The following is a 19,369-nucleotide window of genomic DNA, read 5'->3' on the forward strand; positions in this document are numbered from 1 at the left end:
TGTCTTTGTATTCTGTTCACTGTTTCTTTAGAGGTACAGAATATTATAATTTTTTTAAAAAATTATTGAATCACCGTGAGTTAGTTACAGGTTTTCATGTTTGGGTTACAATCACACAATGATCAAACACCCATCCCTCCAACAGTGCACATTCTCCACCACAAATATCCACGGTATACCCCCCTTTCCCAACCTCTCCCTGCCTCCAAGGCAGAAAATATTCCCCATATTCTCTCTCTGCTTTTAAGATAGTCCCATTTGTTTATCTCTGTTTCCAATGCCTGGTCAGTGGAGTGTCGTCTTTGAAGATACCTGTGGCTTCAATGTTGTGGAGGGTTTTTCAGACCTTGTTTTCAATGTACCTTATGGATTCTGGTCAGATGTTAAGGTATTTAATCCATTTTGATCTGACCTTTGTGCATGGTGTTAGGTAGAGGTCTGAGCCCATTTTTTGCATATTGCTGTCCAGTTTTGCCAGCAGCATTTGTTAAAGAGGCTTTCCTTGCTCCACTTCATATTTCTTGCTCCCTTATCAAAGATTAGATGATCATATATTTGAGGGTGTGTGTAAGGATATTCAACCCTGTTCCATTGATCTACAGCTCTGCCTTTGTTCCAGTACCATGCTGTTTTAATTATTACCACTTTGGAGTAGAGTTTGAGCTTGAGGAAGGTGATGACTCCTGTCTTCTTTTTTTGCCAGCATTGCTTTAGCTATTCGTTGGAGTTTGTTATTCCATATGAATTAAAGGAGTGTTTGCTCCACTTCCCTGAAGATTGTCATGGGTATCCTTATAAGGATCACATTGAATCTGTATAACGCTTTGTGGAGTATTGCCATTTTAACAAAGTTAATTCTCCCAATCCACGAGCAGGGGATGCGTTTCCATTTCCTCGTGTCCTCTTTTATTTTGTGAAGTAACATTTTGTAGTGATATTTGTACAGGTCCTTCACCTCCTTGGTTAAGCTAATTTTGAGGTACTTTATTTTCTGAGCTATGATTGTGAACGGAATTTTTTTTCATATCCCTTTCTTCTCTATCATTATTTGCATATAGGGAAGCCATGGACTTTTGTCTATTGAATTTATAGCCTGCGACTTTACTATACAAGTCTATTGTTCCTAGGAGTTTTTTGGTAGAGGCTTTGAGGTTATCTAAATATAGTATCATATCATCTGCATGATAGTGAGAGTTTGATTTCTTCCTTTCCTATCTGGATGCTGTTAATGTCTTTTTCTTGCCTTGTCACTATTGCAAGTACTTCCAGTACTATATTGAACATAAGTGGTGATAGTGGGCATCCTTGTCTTGTGGAACTAGAGATTATTAAAGGCATCCATGTGATACCTAAGCTGGAGAAATGTTTGCTTTTATTAATATTGTTAATGTTTACTACAAGTCTAGAATATTATGATGATTAAAACCTCAAATCTTAGTAATCCACTACATTTTATAAAAGAGAATACTAGTCACTAAGACAGTCAATAAAACTTGCCAAAAGCCTGACTTCAGACTCTTTTCCTAACCTCTGTGCTACATCTTCTTTATATATACAGGAGAAAGTAATGGATATTAACTCACAGTAATGTATGGCAGTGTTCCTTAATAATATATGGTAGAAACTATGGTAAATTTGTCTGGAGTGGCTAAAAATGACACTCACTTCTTCCTAAGATTGTTATATCATATAGGATATAAAACTAATGGCATAAAAAACTAATATGTGCCTATTTCTTTAATCTAAAAGAGGTTTGCAGGTAGGTTATCTACGGGTTCTATGGTGATATCACGGCTATGAGAGATATCTTTTCTTTTAAACTTCCAGTTACCAAGAAAGATGGATAGATTGTGTCTTATAGTCCAATATGACTGCTGGGACATTAGCCATTATACCTATAAAGGAGACTCCTCAAAAGTTCTGCCTAATAATTATGTTTATATATAATTAGACATGATCACTTCTTTTGTAAAGAAAATAAAACGTAATATCTTATTCCATGTTGCATGGGATACATCTGAATTTCAAAACTCCTTTAGTAACTATAAAGAAGAGAATGGATGTGAGGATTGACACACAACACCTTGGTTTCATGGAGTAGTAATTCATTCAACTTGCACTTTTGTGTCTTCACAGTGACTACAGGTATGTTGCAGCTGCTCTCGCTGTCATGAGAAACGTGACTCAGCAGATCAACGAGCGCAAACGGCGTTTGGAGAATATTGACAAGATTGCCCAGTGGCAAGCCTCTGTCCTAGACTGGGAGGTAGGACTCTTACTGACAGGGGCACTGGGAAGTCCGAATAACATATAAAGAACATTACAATATAGTTAAAGATGGATGAAGAAAATTCAATTTAAAGAGCAGAAAAAATAAACTAAAGCCAGAGCAAAATGTCCATCTAATGAGAGAATTTATGTATTTGAATAGTTTTGAAAAAAGAAAAATTAGAAAAATTAATTTACATCATTATGAATGAGAATGCTTGGGGGCTGGAGCAATAGCACAGCGGGTAGGGCATTTGCCTTGCATGCAGCCAACCCGGATTCTATCCCCAGCATCCCATATGGTCCCCTGAGCACCGCCAGGGGTAATTCCTGAGTGCAGAGCCAGGAGTAACCCCTGTGCATTGCCGAGTGACCCAGAAAGCAAAAAAAAAAAAAGGAATTAGAACGCTTTTATACTTTTAATGTTGCTAGGAAATAACTTGCTTGATTTAGAGACTTTTCAGAGACTTTTCAAGTTCTGTAATTTTATCACTGATAGGTGCACACTTCGATAAAGAATTATATGCATTTTTCATTGCATATAACCATTCCATGGAATTTTAGGATGGTTCTCTGGTACAGGCCATGCAATATACTCTTTTCCTGGTGGTGGGATTTCAATTCCCTGTTATATCTATTAGATCTACTGAATCATATACACTTGAGACCATGATTATCATCTGCGCTCAATCTACAGACAAAAAATCTACAGACAAAATGTTCTTTTAAATATCTCCTTCCGGAAATAATCCTTGGGAACATTCCCTTCTACTTGGGATCCGCCACGACTTTTCTGAACTGAGAAATCCTTCAGTTACTGAAACCACTGAAAACTTCTCTTCTTAGATGCTCCGTTGCAAAGAATAGATAGGTAGATAGATAGATAGATAGATAGATAGATAGATAGATAGATAGATAGATAGAGATTTTGCCTCTGTATCCCTATGTTGATGCTCTTATTCAACAAAAATAGATCTGTGAATGATAAGATTCTAATGTATCCATGTGTTCAGTGTGCTAATTAGTGTTTTTCTCTTGTGCCCACAAAGAACACCATGAATAATTACATTACACATTACTTCTATCCTAAATTGTGAAATATTACAGTCTGCAGCTAAAATAACCAAAGTGGAAGAGGCTATAGCAAGAAGGAGGTACTATTATTAAGTATCAGGGTCATGGTATAGAATAGAGTCAGTTCACTACCTCCAATGTCATATTTTGTAATTAAGAGATAGGAAGAATCTATTTAACATTTAAAGTAGGTTAATGCACTCCAAAAGGATGATGCTTCAGTTTTACAAAAAACTACTTAACTATCTTTTCATTATTCTGCTCTGTTCCTCCTTATGGTTCCTATTTTATGGTTATAAAATCTTTGTGTTATTTGTAGGTAAATGCCTTATGAAGTGTAGAAAACACTTGTCATTCTTTGAGATGCAGGAAAAGAAATGAGAGGAAACCTTCTGAGCCAGACTGTGTCATGTTTGCTTTTGAACAAATTGCCTCTGATGTCATTATCCACACTAAGGCATTGACAATCTGTGACTGAATAGCGGGCCTCTTTTTAACTTTGGGTCATACACCATGCAATGCCCAGGGCTTACACGTGGCTCAATTCTCAGGGGACCAAATGTGGTGACAGTGATAAAACATGCAAATCAAGCACCATACCCACTTCATTAGGCTACAGTCCAGGAAACCTCTTTTATTTACTTCCTTGGAGTTCTTTGTAAAAGGAGGGTTACAGCAACAACTGCATCCCTATTCCCTGGAAAAGCTCCTTTTTACTAATGCCGTGGAAGTCATTTTTATTCTTTACATGTGCTCTGGAACTCTAGTATTTATAGCTGAGGGTATGGAGAAACAAGAACTGCTTAAAATTCCTAGGGTTTATCCATTTAGTATTTATTCATTAATACTAAATAAACTTTTAAGTTAAATATTATTTAAACTCTCAGCATCCAATTAAAATTTCTGAGTCGGGACTGGCTCAGAATTGTCAGAATGATTCTCTGACTCCTTAATTAGCATAATTGATGGTCCTCTAATCCCATGCCAACTTGCACAATCCTGAAATACTACTGTTTGACAGGGGCTTCTTTACCTAAGTTAGTAAGAAAAATTACTCCTATTTTATTTTCAGACTTTGTAGTTACTGTTTAACTTAACTGTCCCTGAAGTGTTGCCCTTTAAGGAAATCCTTCAGCAATGCCCAGAATACCCACATTGTGTGTGTCAGAACTAAAAAGTCTGTTATATTTTCCATAATAGGATATTAAAGACTTCTAGAACATCAGAATTACCAAAGATCTTAGGAGACTCTCTCTGACGACCCTACCATATTTATGTAGGTGTGTATGTGTACACACACATAGTACTACCTGACATGACACACGTATATCACCTTTACAATAATGATGGAAGACTGATAAAGACTGAGAAATCTAATCCTGTCAAGGATCAAATTGCAATTTAGTAACAAAGTAATGAAGTAACAAATTTAATCTAATTTCCAGTTTATGTGGAATTGGAGATTACTTAAAAGTCTATAACAAGGCAGTCTTGGTTCAGTTTATCTAATAATTAGGAGGCTTTGGGATCTGATTAAGGTTCAGGGCAGGCGACAGCTATTCTCTGATTCTCATCCACCCATAACAGCTGGAGCATAAAATTAGGAATAAAGTCATTCTTCCTCTAATCATTGTGAAGAATAGCAGTGTGGTAGTCTTTACACAACTACATAATATAATCTATAGCAAAATTGCCTTCCTTTGAGATAGCAGGGGATGTTTCTACAGTAAAGAGTCCCTATCTAAGCAATACAGCAAGGCTTCTTTGTGGGAGGACACAAATCCTAGTAAGATTAAATGTAGGTATGTGCTAAAAGGTCATCTTTAGAAAGTATAATCAACTTCAGTGTTTGCTGGCCCTTGGCATACCTTGCCCAAATTCACTGAATTGTCAATAAATATGCTTTGCATTGTTTAACCTGTACAAGTAGTTAAACAGGCAGAAATATCTCCTACCAGAACCTTAGTAAATATTTAGATCTTAATATTGTTAAAGAAGACTTTAGAAAATGAATTAGAGGTTGGGATGATGCAGATACCAGTAAATCAGAGCACCTCGTAAGATAGCAGAAATATTTCTTTTCATATCTGTACTTCTCTGTCCCTCTACTTACTCCATGAAAATTCTAGGTCCTTTAGTCTTTTTCCAGTTACTATTTCTGCCTCTGCCCAACCTATGGGTAATAAATATTTTTACCCTTCACATCAGTACATCCACTTGACAAGGAAAAGATAGAACATATAGCTGAAAGCTTCTTTTATTAAAAAATTAATATTTCTTTAAAAACCAGGACCCCAAATTTTGAAACTTAAAATGTGGTTATCATTTCTTCCTCAGGGCACCCCTCTCCTCACACTCTGGTTGTGTAATATAAAAGACCTCTTCCATTTTACCTTACAATTATAGAACACAAAACATTGGAATAAACACAAAAACACAACATTATGGAGACAAAACAAGCATCTACTTAAATGTTAAAGTGTTTTTTTAATTTATTTTTTATTGAATCACCATGTTGAAAGTTACAAAGCTTTAAGGCTTAAGTCTCAGTTACATAATGCTCGAACACCCATCCCTCCACCAGTGCATGCATTCCACCACCAAGAACCACAGTAAACCTCCCACCCCACCCCGCCCTGCCCCCCGGTCCCCCACCCCATCTGTGTAGTTGGTAAATTACACTTTACTTTCTCTTTACCTTGATTACATACAAAAAAAACTCACTATTATTGTTTGGAGTCCCCCCCCCAGAGTCGGACCTGCTGGAAAGGAAGCATTTGATAATTTGTTTTCCACTGCTGCGAATGAGGAGATATGAGGTCATGTGGCCACAGTAGCGGCTGTGAGGTTCTAGATTTCTGTATTTTAGTATTTTAGTGACTAAGTCCAGAGGGCTTTCTGCCAGAGGTTGCATCTTTGCTAGCTCGTACCTCTCTGCTACTTTATATTCCACATATGAGTGCAATTTTTCTGTATCTGTCTCTTTCTTTCTGACTCATTTCAGTCAACATGATACTTTTCATGTTGATTCACTCAACATGATACTTTCCATGTTGATTAAATGTTAAAGTGCTTTGAATGAAGATTTTGCTGGGATCAATAGAGCAAATATAGAGTTTATTTACGTTGTTGAGTTTTTGCCATCCTGTCAGATTAATCAATATTAGTTTTTTTCTATTTCAATCTTTTCCTTAATGATGTCAAAACCCCACATTAGAGAACCACTATGAAATTAGAATGGAGTAAAGATAGGGAGAGTGGGGCTTTCCTCTTTTATAGGACTTTGGCCCCAGGGAAGAAAGGAGGCAGAACTGAAAAGAAAGCTTTAATCACTTTACTCTGACTATAATTCATTCACCACCCACTGCTTAATTTATCAAGCAAATATTTCTTGAACAACTCTTTCTTTGTCAGACCTCATTTTTGTAAAAAATACAAAGATGCGTATGTGGCAGGGGGTGATGTGATGTGTTGTGTTGTTTGCTTGTTCTCGGGCTTTCGGGGCAGTTCTCTCTCACGCGCCTCTCGTGTTTGGTGCTCTTGAGCCGCTGTGTATGGAACAGAATAGGATGGCTCCTCCTTGTGCTCTGCTTCTGTGTGTGCCGCTGTGCTCGATTCTGTCTGTCTCTCTGTCTCTGTCTCTGTAGTCTCTCCTCTGGTCTCTTCCAAACTCTTTCTGTCTCTGCTTCTGTGTCTTCTCTCTTGCTTCTGTGTCTTCCCTCTCTGCTTCTGTGTTTTTTCTGCTGCTTCTGTCTTGCCTGTCTTTCTCCCTCGTTTCTGTGTCTTATCCTTGCTGTATCTTCTTCTGTCTGTGTCCTGCTGCCTCTGTCTGTGCCCTGATGCCTTTTCCTCTGTCTCTGCTGTCTCCTCTTCTGTCTCTGCTGTCTCCGTCTCTCCCCACACAGTCTTAGTTTATATAGCAATCACATAGGGCAGTGACACAAAGGAGGGTTGACATTAACAAATCAACAGAAGGGTAAGACCACTCCTCCAGGAGATTAACAAAAATCTCATATAAGGATACATTTCTATAAGTTTCTGGGTGCCAAAATGGATTAGTAGACCTCCCGGATCATAGTCTTTAAGGATCAGAGGGGCCGTGTCGTGCGAGGCTGCTCCGGATCTCATCTGGGCGGATAGTGTGCCAGTAACACTCCCATCCCATGATCTCTTGCGCGCCATGTCACAACAAGCTCAAGGCCACGTGAGATCCTATATCTTCATTCTCAGCAATTGAAAACAAACTCTCAAATGATTCCTTTTTTGCAGGTTTGATTGTTGGGGGGAAAATCCAAATAATAATAGTCAATTCTCTGTTGAAATATTGAATGTATCCAAAGTATAGAGAGAATAAAGCGAAGATCATTGGTTACTCGGGTGCAGGGGAGTGGGGAGTGGGAGGGGATATATTGGGGTTCTTGGTGGGGGAACAGGTGCACTGGTGAAGAGATGGGGGTTTGATCATTATATGACTGAGACTTAAACCTTAAAGCTTTGTAACTTTTGTCACGGTGATTCAATAAAATAAAATTTAAAAATCTCATATAAGGAGATTACTCCAGATTACTAGGAGATCCACTCAAGGGTTGGGTCCAAACAAGTGTGTGTCAGAGTGCGTCCCTTTCTTCCATCCTCAGCTTGCTTGTAATCCACTTAAATAGTTGTAGTAAATATACTTAAACTATTTCTAGCAATGTCATTCTGTATAAGCACAGTAAGAGATGTATCAAACTTAAAGTTTGGTTCTTTCTAAGGACAGTATATTTTCTAGTCCTCAGGTAAGGTTAGTCTTCCTAAACCCAGCAGGGTCTAGTCTCATCATTACTTTTGGATCATGACAGCATTTGTCTATGACCATGTTCTCAACTTATAGTTGAGTATTGTTATGCTTTGGCTTGGCCCATTTCAATGCCAGGGTAGCTCACAGCTTGCCCTGGGTCCATTGAGTCCCTCATGGGGACCCTGATTTTGACGTGCTAGGAAATAAGGGCAACTGAGTCGAGAAAGCAGATGCCCAGGAGTAAATATTATTGGAGTCAATTGGCTCCCAAGTTACAAAGCATAATATTAACTGTCTTCCTGTGTCCATACAGAAAGGCCATTGCTCTAAGGTAGACTAAGTTCCCTGTGGCAAGGCTGAAAGGACAAACCCAATGTTATCCTACAATTTTTAGGCTTGGAAAAATACATCAGTGAACCAAATAAATCTCTCTCCCTCATTGAATTTATATTCTTGTTAGAAAGAGAATCAACAAATTCAGGTTAGTGATAGGAAATGTCAAGAAAAAAATAAGTAGGATAATAAGCTATAGAGCAATGGGGTGCTTTTTTAGATTTGGTAGTCATGGAAGATCTCTCTTCCCTGTTCAATATGAACAGGCTTGAAGGAAGTGAAAGACCCTTCTTCACTTCTTCTTGGGACAGAGCATTCTGGAAAAAGGGTAGAACAATTATAGCCTCTAAAAGGATGAAGTTATTATACTCAGTTTCTTTTCTTTAAAAATTATTTAGGAATCAGGGGTTGGGGAAAATAGGCAAGGAAGTAATGGGTAAAAAGGCACCAGGGCTTTGAGTGAGTGCTATAGCTAAATATCCAAAACATAGACTTAACAAAGCTGAAAACATGAAATGTAAGCTGCAACCGCTGAAACTTTGTAATGTTCCTGTCAAGTTGACAAATGGGGATAGTATCAGTGTTGGAGTTGTGAAGAAAATATGGGAACACTGGTGGAGGGAAGTTTATACTGGTGGTGGGGTTGGTGTTGAAATGTTATATGCCTAAAACTCAAACATCAAGAATTTTGTAAATCGTAGTTCTTTAATTAAAAATATAAAATAAAAAGTGGGCAGTAGGCCTATATAAATATATTTATGGCTGGAACAATAGTTCAACAGGTAGGGTTGCAAGTGGCTGATCCGGTTTCAATCCCCAGCATGGTCCCCTGATCCCCACCAGGAGTGATCCCTGAGTGCAGAGCCTGGTGTAAGCCTTCATTATATCAGTGTGTGGCCCCAAAACCTAAAAATATATTTAGGCGACCTGATTTATAATGTTGTTTAAATAGAGTTTCAGGTATATAGTATTTTGACTCTATATCCATCCACCAGTGTGTTAGCAACTTTCTACCAATATCCCAAGTCCTCTGCACTGTCTTTCAAATAACCTTATTATTTTAATACAATTATTATAACCTGGATCACATGTTTACAGTATTGTATATATATATATATGTGCATCTTATGTATACAATTACCTCATCTCTGCACAGCGAAAATGTCCAAGGCCCCTGATTTATGCTCCTATGTTACCATATTAGGATTCTTTTCAGTTACCTTGACATTCACTAAGGGCTCACCTAATGTTTTGAATGTGGACTTTGGTGTTAGTGTGACTTATACTCTGTCATATTTTACTTCCAATTTTACTTATTCTTTGGTGGTAATAACTGTATATTTATTAGGTTGTTGTGAATATTAATAGGAGTATGTAGCACAGGATATAAGACATAGAAGTGTAGTCTAGATAATTATATATTTTCTGTAGAGCTTTCACTGTAACTGGTGCGGACTTTCCTAAACTTGTTATAAACTTACATAAACAGAATGAGGCTTATACTATTATTGTTCTCATTTTAAAGATGTGGGAATTGAGGAATAAATATTTGTACCTACATCAGTCAGGTTGGAGAGCACTGGGTTGAATTTTATATGCTTTATATTCTGTCAAGTTCTTAAAGTAGAATTGGGATGCACTTGATTTGTACTGTGGGTCAGCAAAATATTTCTGATTAGTTTTCTTTGTTTATTAAAGCCCACTTTAGTAGATGGTACTTTTCAAATTCCTGACCTACTTTCTATGGTATGGACCCACCTTTATAACTTTATTTCACTTTTTTCATATTCAAAATGAACTGTAGATATTCTATGGCCCACTTCTGTTTGTAGTATTTCCATAGTTGTACCGTTCTCAACTTTTCCTATCTCCAACAGAAAACTTATGCATAGTCTGCCTCCTTCAAGTGCTTCCTTTCCCAACCCCAGCACTCTGTACGTTCTGTTCAGACCCCGCAAGGATAGTATTTGCCTTTATGCCCCGGATATTACTGGGGTAGTTTCTAGAATCACAGTATTTCTGAGCTTGTTTTCTGAAGCATTGTTATTAGAAACCAGGGAGTTCCCCTTTTGTTCCAATCCTTTAGACTTGATTAATGTGTTATATTTGAGAACACCTTTTTCAACTATCCCTCTCTCTATACTACTACCCTAGTTAGGCTGCTTTCCTCTGATTTTTTTAGGCTGCAGGTATCCTTATCTCTAACCTTAACTTGATGCTCTTGGCATCAAGGTTGAGATATAAGACCTTCAAGATCATTCTCATGCACTCCATTTAATTGTGGGGAAAACAGATAAAAAGATGAAAGGGCTAACCACATAGCAGTTTTCTGGCTTAGAAACAATGTAATATAGTGTCCAGAATGAGAATACTTAGTTTTGAATCACAGAATTTGACTTTGACATGGGACTCTAGCTAACTAGATTGCATTTGCTGGCCATTTAACTGACCTTCCTGTACCTCAGTATATAAAAGTGACATAAAAAATAACCTCCAAGACTATTACAGGGCTAAGAAAACTCAGAATAAAACTCAGAATAAGAGAATATAGCAACAGAGTAAAGTGAGATAATCTTGTGATTATTGCTTTTCTTCAGACTTACTTCACGTATATGTTATATTCTAGTTCCACCCAACTTTCAGTGAACTGCATTGTTTCATCGTTCTTTAGATCTGCTGATCTCAGTTTTCTCTGGTATATAGAGTAACTGGACAAGGAGATGTAAAGTATTAAAAGTGAGATAACTTGATCATCCTTGATTCCAGAATATAAGGAGAAAAGAAGTAAAGCATTCACAGAGATAGCAAAAGAAGTGAGCAAGAAGTAATTTGGGGGGGTGGTAGAGGGCTTCAGCTAAGATTGAATATATAGAGTTATATAATCATATATCAAAACCACATAGTAAATAAAAATGAAATATGTATGTCACAACAACCAAACTTAGAAATGTGTTTTTCCAGGATGTAGGCTTTTGGGTGGCAGGAATAGGTTTGAGTTGGAGGAAACCTGGGGACACTGGTGGATGTAAATTGACACTGGTGCTGAGACTGCTGCTGGGACATAGTATGACGAAAACTCAAAATTTGCACCTTTGTAAATCATGTTGTCTTAATAAAAAAAGTAAAAAGTCGTATATTAATCTTCAAAACAAGTATGTAACAGATGTCTGACCCATACAAGTTCAGTAAAAATTAAGTCAAATGAGTTCTGAGTCACTGTTCTTTGTTTTTATCTGCACGTAGATCATGAAAATCATAGCCCATGCTTGTGGCTTCAGTGTGGTTTATCTTGTACTTTATGGTTCTGAACTCACATGCTTTTCTAATAATATGTAAATTACCAAGAACAGGAAATAAGTCTCATTTGGCATCTGACATCGACCTCCACATAACTCTGGCCTAGTAGAGTTTTCATAAAGAAGGGGCCATGAAAAAAATCTCTAACCTATAATTTGTCAAGGATAAAGTGGCCTGGTGTAGTTTTCTATCTGACTATATGTATCAAGTACTTTCGGGTTCTCTGAAAACAGGGAAGCATATCACAGTGATATTTATTATTTAGGTAAAACACTTTTCATTAAGATAAAACGGCTTTAAGATGGTGACTGGATTCATAGTTTCCCCTCTTTGATTACTTTTGTGGCTTCTCCTTCTCTTCCTTGACTTCAATAAAGCAAGAAAATTCTACCACCTGCTTAATTCTTAATGTACAACACTTAAGAAACTACAGTTGGGATGAAAGACCAGGGAACAAATATATGTACAAAGAAATAGAAAGAAAGGAAGTGAAGGAGAGTGGAGAGAAAAGGGAGAATGAACAGGGAAGCCTCAAAGTAGTTGGTGCCTCTAGGACTAAAGGGTAATTTAGTATAGTAGTACTTAGTTATGCATGGCATAGTATCAGTTATCCATGGAGAGGCTCATTTAGTCTCAGAGTGAACAAGAGTGTGAGTCATTCTAATTCATGGAAACTTTTATAGATTTCTACCTTTATCCATTCTTCCACACCTACCTTCTGTGTTCTACTTCTACTAGTCTTTGACTAGCTTTAGGTGTCTTCAAGAATGTTACATGGAAAATCTGCTTCACCTTCCTCTCACTTTTGTTTATCCTTCACAGGGTGAGGACATTCTAGACAGGAGCTCGGAGCTGATTTATACTGGCGAGATGGCCTGGATCTACCAACCCTATGGCCGCAACCAGCAGCGGGTCTTCTTCCTGTTTGACCACCAGATGGTCCTCTGCAAGAAGGTAACACCACTTCCTTCTTATCTGGGGAGTGGACACCTTGGATGGCACTATTATCTCTATCATGTCCAGTGAAATAGGCAATGGCTATTAGGAAAACTAGATATTGGCCAAAATTCTATATTAAGGTCCTATTATGACATAGGTATCACAGGCAGTTTTGACTTAAAGGCAGTAAAACTGAAGTTGATACATTTTATCTTGTTATCTCTTAACCCTTTACCCTTCTAAATCTCATTCTTTGCTAACTTTCACCCATAGCTGAGAGTTGGTTTATACTAACTGTTAAAATAATTAAAATATTTATTTTAAAAATATTTATTTCTGGTTTCTGGATGTGTTCTGGGCTTAGGTCAGGGTTCACTTGTGATAGTGCTTGGGAACTATATGCAGTGCTGGGAATTGAACCTGGGTCAGCCACATATAAGGCAAATGTCCTGCCTGCTGTGCTATTACTCTGGCCCCAAGTATTAAAATATTTCCTTTAAATTTAGTCAACAGGTTCTCATATTTTCATTCGAGTAGCTATCAGAACCAGTTCCATTGCTGTCCTAGGAAACAGCAAGGAGATATCTGATGTTTATATTGAGGGCATGGTTGAGACTTTCATTTGGTTTAGACAATAAGCTTTCGTATTCAGTTAGTATGAAGTAAACTTGAGAAGTGACTATGGGATCAAAAGAAGGTATAGAAAGGATAAGGTATTTAGTCCACTTGGTTGTTGAAGAATTTCTTAACAGTAGTACAAAAGAATTTCTTCTTGAGGTAGAACTGGAAGGAAATGGCAAGTCATTCTGAAGTGGAGATGCCACTAACAGAGGAAATTCTTAAAAGAAAGGCAATAAAAGAGCCAGGACCAGGGTTGTAAAGGTAAGAAAATCCCCTCAGTATACCATTTAATGATATACATAAATATAACAACTTTACATATAAAGGAACCGGCAGAGAAACCCAGGTGTGCGGAACCCGGGGCTGAGATATCCAAGGCTGCTTGGATCGGGACTGGGCCTCTTCTGCCCAGATCCCCCATTTTCCATAGCCAGGCAGTCACACCCAGAAACTGCCCCCCCTTGGTGCTGTGTAGTCCCATCAACAGCCAACATCCAGAAACTAAAACCAAGCTCCTGGAAGCAACATCTAATAGCCTAGTTCTCTCCCTCTTGGAGCACCTGACAAACAACAGAGAATCTATTGCCCGCTTGAGAGAGCCTGGCAAGCTGCCCGTGGCATATTCATATCCCAAATACAGTAACAGATATATACAGACCTCTCAGAGAGCCCGGCAAAGTACCGAGAGTATCCCTCCCACACAGCAGAGCCCAGCAAGCTACCTGTAGCACATTCGATATGCCTAAATAGTAACGATAGGTCACATTCTCCTGACCCTGAAAGAGCCTCCAATCGTTGGGAAAGACGAGTAAGGAAGAGACTGTTGAAATCTCAGGGCTGAGTGTAATAGAGATGTTACTGGTGCCCGCTCGAGTAAATCGACAAACAATGGGATGATAATGATACAGTGATATAGTGATACATATAAAATGTGAATAAATTAACCTTTATGGTGAGTTTATATTTGAAAATGAAGAAACAAACACTTTACATATATGATAGTATTCAATGTAACTGGCAAAATATAGTTTGATGAACCCTAGTGTGAGTCAAAGATTTTGAAAACACTCAAAATATTATAGTGATTTAAAAAGATATATTCACTCGGAACCTAACAGCTTTTGGCAGAAATGCATCTGGAATGTGTACAAAACTACTGTGCTGTGCCACCTTGGGTAGGGAAAGGTGTTTGTCCCTTCCACCTTTCCAACCCCACTCCCCAGCGGTGTCATGGTGGCAGCCATCTTTCAGAACCTATTGGAGAGCCAGGTATGAGACTGCAAAGATGAGACACGTGGGGCCTCATGGGATGGGGGTGGAACCAGACCCTCTCCCCGCACTGACAAGGCCCTGAATTACCGCCCACAAACTGCTCCTCTGGATTCTGAACTATTGAATCACCGTGAGATAGTTACAAGCTTTCATGTTTGGGTTACAATCACACAATGTGTCATTCTCTTCCAGGAACTTTAGTTTATAGTCTCTGGGTCTTGGTCGTTGATGAGATTACATGGCACCGGGGGCAGTTTGTGGGTGTGACTGCCAAGCTACTAGAAAACTGGGGACCTGGGGGGAGGAGGCCCAGTTCCTATTTAAGCAGGCTTGGAGATCTAAGTCACGGGTTCTGGCTTACCTCCGCACCACCGGCCCAAACTGCGACTTTTGATCTTTCGAGATTTATGGGTCTCTGAAGTAAGGCCAATAATGAGCTTATATAGCTGAGCCAGAGGTGTTTTGTGGGTGTGGCTCCCACATACCTAACTTTTGGCTGTTTAATTTCTTGGTAAACTTGGCCCTAAGTTGTTGAGGTCTCGCTGTAGGCACAGCAACAATTTGGGGGTATCTGAAAGTCTGAAGTCACCATAAGGCCGCTGATGCACTAACACTGCAGGTACAGATTTACCTGCTGGTGGCACCATACCCCCACAGACTCACTTTTTAAAGAATAGATGTCTCCCAAAGTATTTTTGAGAATTTTGAAACTGAGAACAGGGAAGCCGCCCACCATTTTTGACAGTACTGAACTTGTACTCTTGGCTTGATAAAAGGAAACCTCTCTAAACAGGCTTCTGTAGTATTGGTACACTCTGTAACACTGACATCTTCCTTTCTTATAAGATTAAGGCTAGGGGTATCCAGGATATCAGATCCTATCTGTATACACAACTACTCAAATATTCAAAATCATTATTAAAGGAAAAATAACAATTGTCCAAAGCAATTCAGTATTTTCAGTCTGGAATTCAAGATTGATAGAGCTGTGTTGAGGATGATTAAAGTCATAATTTCCCAACTTTACCTAAAAAGCCCAGTTTTGCATGTTATGGGAAGATTTTTTTTTAACTTTTGAAATTTTATTGAATCACCGTGAGATAGTTACAAGCTTTCATGTTTGGGTTACAATCTCACAATGATCAAACACCCATCCCTCCACCAGTGCACATTCCCCACCACCAATATCCTGGGTATACCCCCCTTTCCCACATTCCCCCTGCCTCTAAGGCAGACAATATTCCCCATACTCTCTCTCTACTTTGGGGCATTATAGCTTGCAACACAGACACTGAGAAGTCATCATGTTTGGTCCATTATCTACTTTCTGCATGCATCTCCCATCCCAACTGGTTCCTCCAGCCATCATTTTCTTATTGATCCTTTCTCTATTCCATCTGCCTTCTCCCCTCCACTCATGAAGCAGTCTTCCTGCTATGGGGCAATCCCCCTGGCCCTTGTATCTACCGTCCTTGGGTGTCAGTCTCATGTGATGCTACCCAACACTCCACAAATGAGTGCAGTCCTTCTATGTCTGTCCCTCTCTTTCTGACTCATTTCACTTAGCATGATACTCTCCATGTTTATCCAGTTATAACCAAATTTCATGACTTCATCTCTCCTAAAAGCTGCATAGCATTCCATTGTGTAGATGTACCAAAGTTTCTTTAACCAGTCATTTGTTTTAGGGCACTTGGGTTGTTTCCATATTTTGGCTATTGTGAACAGTGCTGCAATGAATATATAGGTACAGATGTCATTTCTACTGTGATTTTTTGAGTTCTTGGGATATATTCCCAGAAGTGGTATTGCGGGGTCATATGGAAGCTCAATTTCTAGTTTTTGAAGGACTGTCCATATTGTTTTCCAGAAAGGCTCGACCAGTCGGCATTCCCACCAACAGTGAAGGAGTGTCCCTTTTCCCCCACATCCACGCCAGCAATGGTTGCTTTTGTTCTTTTGTATGTGTGCCAGTCTCTGTTGGTGTGAGATGATATCTCATTGTTGCTTTGATTTGCATCTTCCTGATGACTAGTGATGTGGAGCATTTTTTCATGTGCCTTTTGGCCATTTGTATTTCTTTTTTTGAGGAAGCTTTTGTTCATTTATTCTCTCCATTTTTTGATGGGGTTGGAGGCTTTTTACTTATACAGTTCTACAAGTATCTTGTATATTCTGGATATTAATCCCTTATCATATGGGTATTGGGTAAATATTCTTTCCCATTCTGTGGGCTCTTTCTGTATTTCTTATGGGAAGAATTAAGATCACAAATGCGGGTTGTCAAAGAAAAATAATACTTTGCAGGTAGCCTACAGCTGAGAAGACCATTATCTCAAGTAATTTAGTACAATGGAAATATTTGATATTTTCAGTAATTAATCAATTCATATCATACTTCTTAAAGGTATATAAATATTTCAGATAGAGAAACTTTTTTGCTAGCAGTGCTTGTGTGCTAATTGCCTCCAATTTCCTATGTGCAAACAAAGTCAAAGATTTATTATTGAATCCTGAGATGGTCTGAATATAAGGCACTGACATTATCCAAGAGTATTTACATAATAAGCTAGTTTACATAGCACTACTAAGGTTATTTGCCTAATTGTAAACTAAATCAACGCATATTGGTACTTCCAAACACTGGCGATGTTATTTCCTCCTGGGGCCATACCCCAGCTCTTGTGGATCTTATGCTTAATATATCAATAATAAAAAACCTCTTCCTTCCCTCATAGGACCTGATCCGGAGAGATATTTTGTACTACAAAGGGCGCATTGATATGGATAAATATGAAGTAATTGATATTGAAGATGGTAGAGATGATGACTTTAATGTCAGCATGAAGAATGCCTTCAAACTTCATAACAAGGAGACAGAGGAGATGCATTTGTTCTTTGCCAAGAAGCTGGAAGAAAAGATACGCTGGCTCAGAGCTTTCAGAGAAGAAAGGAAAATGGTACAGGAAGATGAAAAAATTGGTAAGTGACTCTAGATAAGACAAAATTCACAGATGATTTAAACTATTTTTCAGTTTGTAGAGGTAGAGGGAATATTTGTGTTTCAGAATAAACTGTCATTTTCCTTGTTCCCTACTTTTAAGTTTTTATAGTTTTCCTAGTTTTATTTTTTTGATAGACACTATTAATTTGCATTGGTCAGGATTAAGTAAGTGTTAAGTGTTTGTAGCCCCTATTATCTGTAGCAAGATAAGAGTATGATACTGGAAACAAACCTTATACTTTATTTTCAAAACATAGAGCTGTTATCTAGTAAAGTTCAAAGTCATTACCACTGTATTTTTTGTAATCTCAATCAACTTATAGCTTTGTTCTTAGATACTGCCATGTTTATTACATGCTCCTAAGTAAATAAATTGACTAAGGTATATTAACCTTTTCCTCTAACCCTTTCACTTTCCTACTGATCACCCTAATTTTTACAGTCATGTAGTTATTTTGTTATTATTAGTTTGTTCAGCTTTTGCTTGTTTATATTTCACATGAGAGAACCATATAGTAACTATCTCTCATATTATGACTTACTTTAATTAGCTAAACCACCTCAGAATTCAATCATGTTGTAGCATAAGGTGGTAGATTTTGCTGTTTTTATGTTTGGGGGGCCACAAGCAGTATTTTTCAAGGCTTACTCCTGGTTCTGCACTCAGCGTTTACATCTGGGGGAGTATATGTGTTTCCAAGGTTTGAACTTAGGTCAGTTACACTCAAGGCACGTGTCCTACTTTCTGTACTTGCATTCCTGCTCAAAATGTTGTATTGTGTTGTCGATTTGGTGACAAACTTGTTGGTATTCAGAAAGTCCTCCTAACTCTATGCCCAGGTTGTGCTGGAGGAACATAGTGGTACTAGGGATTCTACTAGGCCTGACCACATGTAAGACAAGCACTTCAATACCTATACTATATATGCAGTTCCAAAAACGTCTTTTTAAGTTGTTTAAAAATTAGCTAGATATTGTTCCAAAAAGCATTTATGTCTGTATATTACATATTATTTATCCAGTCAACTATAAATAGAAATTTAGATTGTTTCTATGTCCTAGATATTTTTAAGAATGCTGCCATGAACAAAGGATGCATATATTAATTTAAATTATTTTATATTACTCAGATAAACACCCAGGGGTGCTATTTTTGAATTATAGTATATATATATATATATATATATATATATCTACGTATACCACATATATATGCATGTGGTATATATGCAACTGCACCAGGCTGTTTTCACTCCGGGCGCCCCAGAGGGGGCAGGTGAGAACCCTTCTCACCCAAAGGACCCAGCCCTGGTAGCCGACCTCCACTACCAAACCGCCTCCATGCTCCAGGCTGCTTTCAGGACCGCGCATCCACGAAAGACACTTTCTACCCATTTTTCATAATTCCACACCATATTTGATGTAGTTTAGACAGTCATTGTCATCCCGCTGCTCATCGATTTGTTTGAGCGGGCACCAGTAACGTCTCTCATATTGAGACTTATTGTTACAGTTTTTGGCATATCCAATATGCATGGTTAGCTTGCCAGGGTCTGCCGTGTGAGCTCAATACTCATTGTACCTTGCCGGGCTCTCTGAGAGGGGCGGAGGAATCGAACTCGGGTTGGCCGCGTGAAAGGCGAACGCCCAATTGCTGTTATATCGCTCCAGCCCTAGTTTAGACAGTAGGAAACAAATTACAGAGTATAATATATATACATACATGTATGTATGTATATGTATGTATATATATATATATATATATATATTCCCTCTCGCAG

General features: G+C 38.3%; 1 protein-coding gene across 7 annotated transcripts in view; it reads left to right on the forward strand.

Moving 5' to 3' along the window:
• ARHGEF9 (Cdc42 guanine nucleotide exchange factor 9) overlaps positions 1 to 19,369 on the forward strand; it is a 421,659-nt gene that overhangs the window by 297,450 nt on the left and 104,840 nt on the right. For all 7 annotated transcript variants that reach the window (XM_055120363.1, XM_055120368.1, XM_055120367.1 and 4 more), the window contains 3 exons: positions 2,137 to 2,266; positions 12,575 to 12,706; positions 17,323 to 17,566. In XM_055120363.1, the coding sequence (XP_054976338.1) occupies positions 2,137 to 2,266; positions 12,575 to 12,706; positions 17,323 to 17,566 (506 nt within the window). The remainder of the gene's footprint in view (positions 1 to 2,136; positions 2,267 to 12,574; positions 12,707 to 17,322; positions 17,567 to 19,369) is intronic.

This window comes from Sorex araneus, chromosome X (assembly GCF_027595985.1).
Source record: "Sorex araneus isolate mSorAra2 chromosome X, mSorAra2.pri, whole genome shotgun sequence".
Classification (NCBI taxonomy): domain Eukaryota; kingdom Metazoa; phylum Chordata; class Mammalia; order Eulipotyphla; family Soricidae; genus Sorex; species Sorex araneus.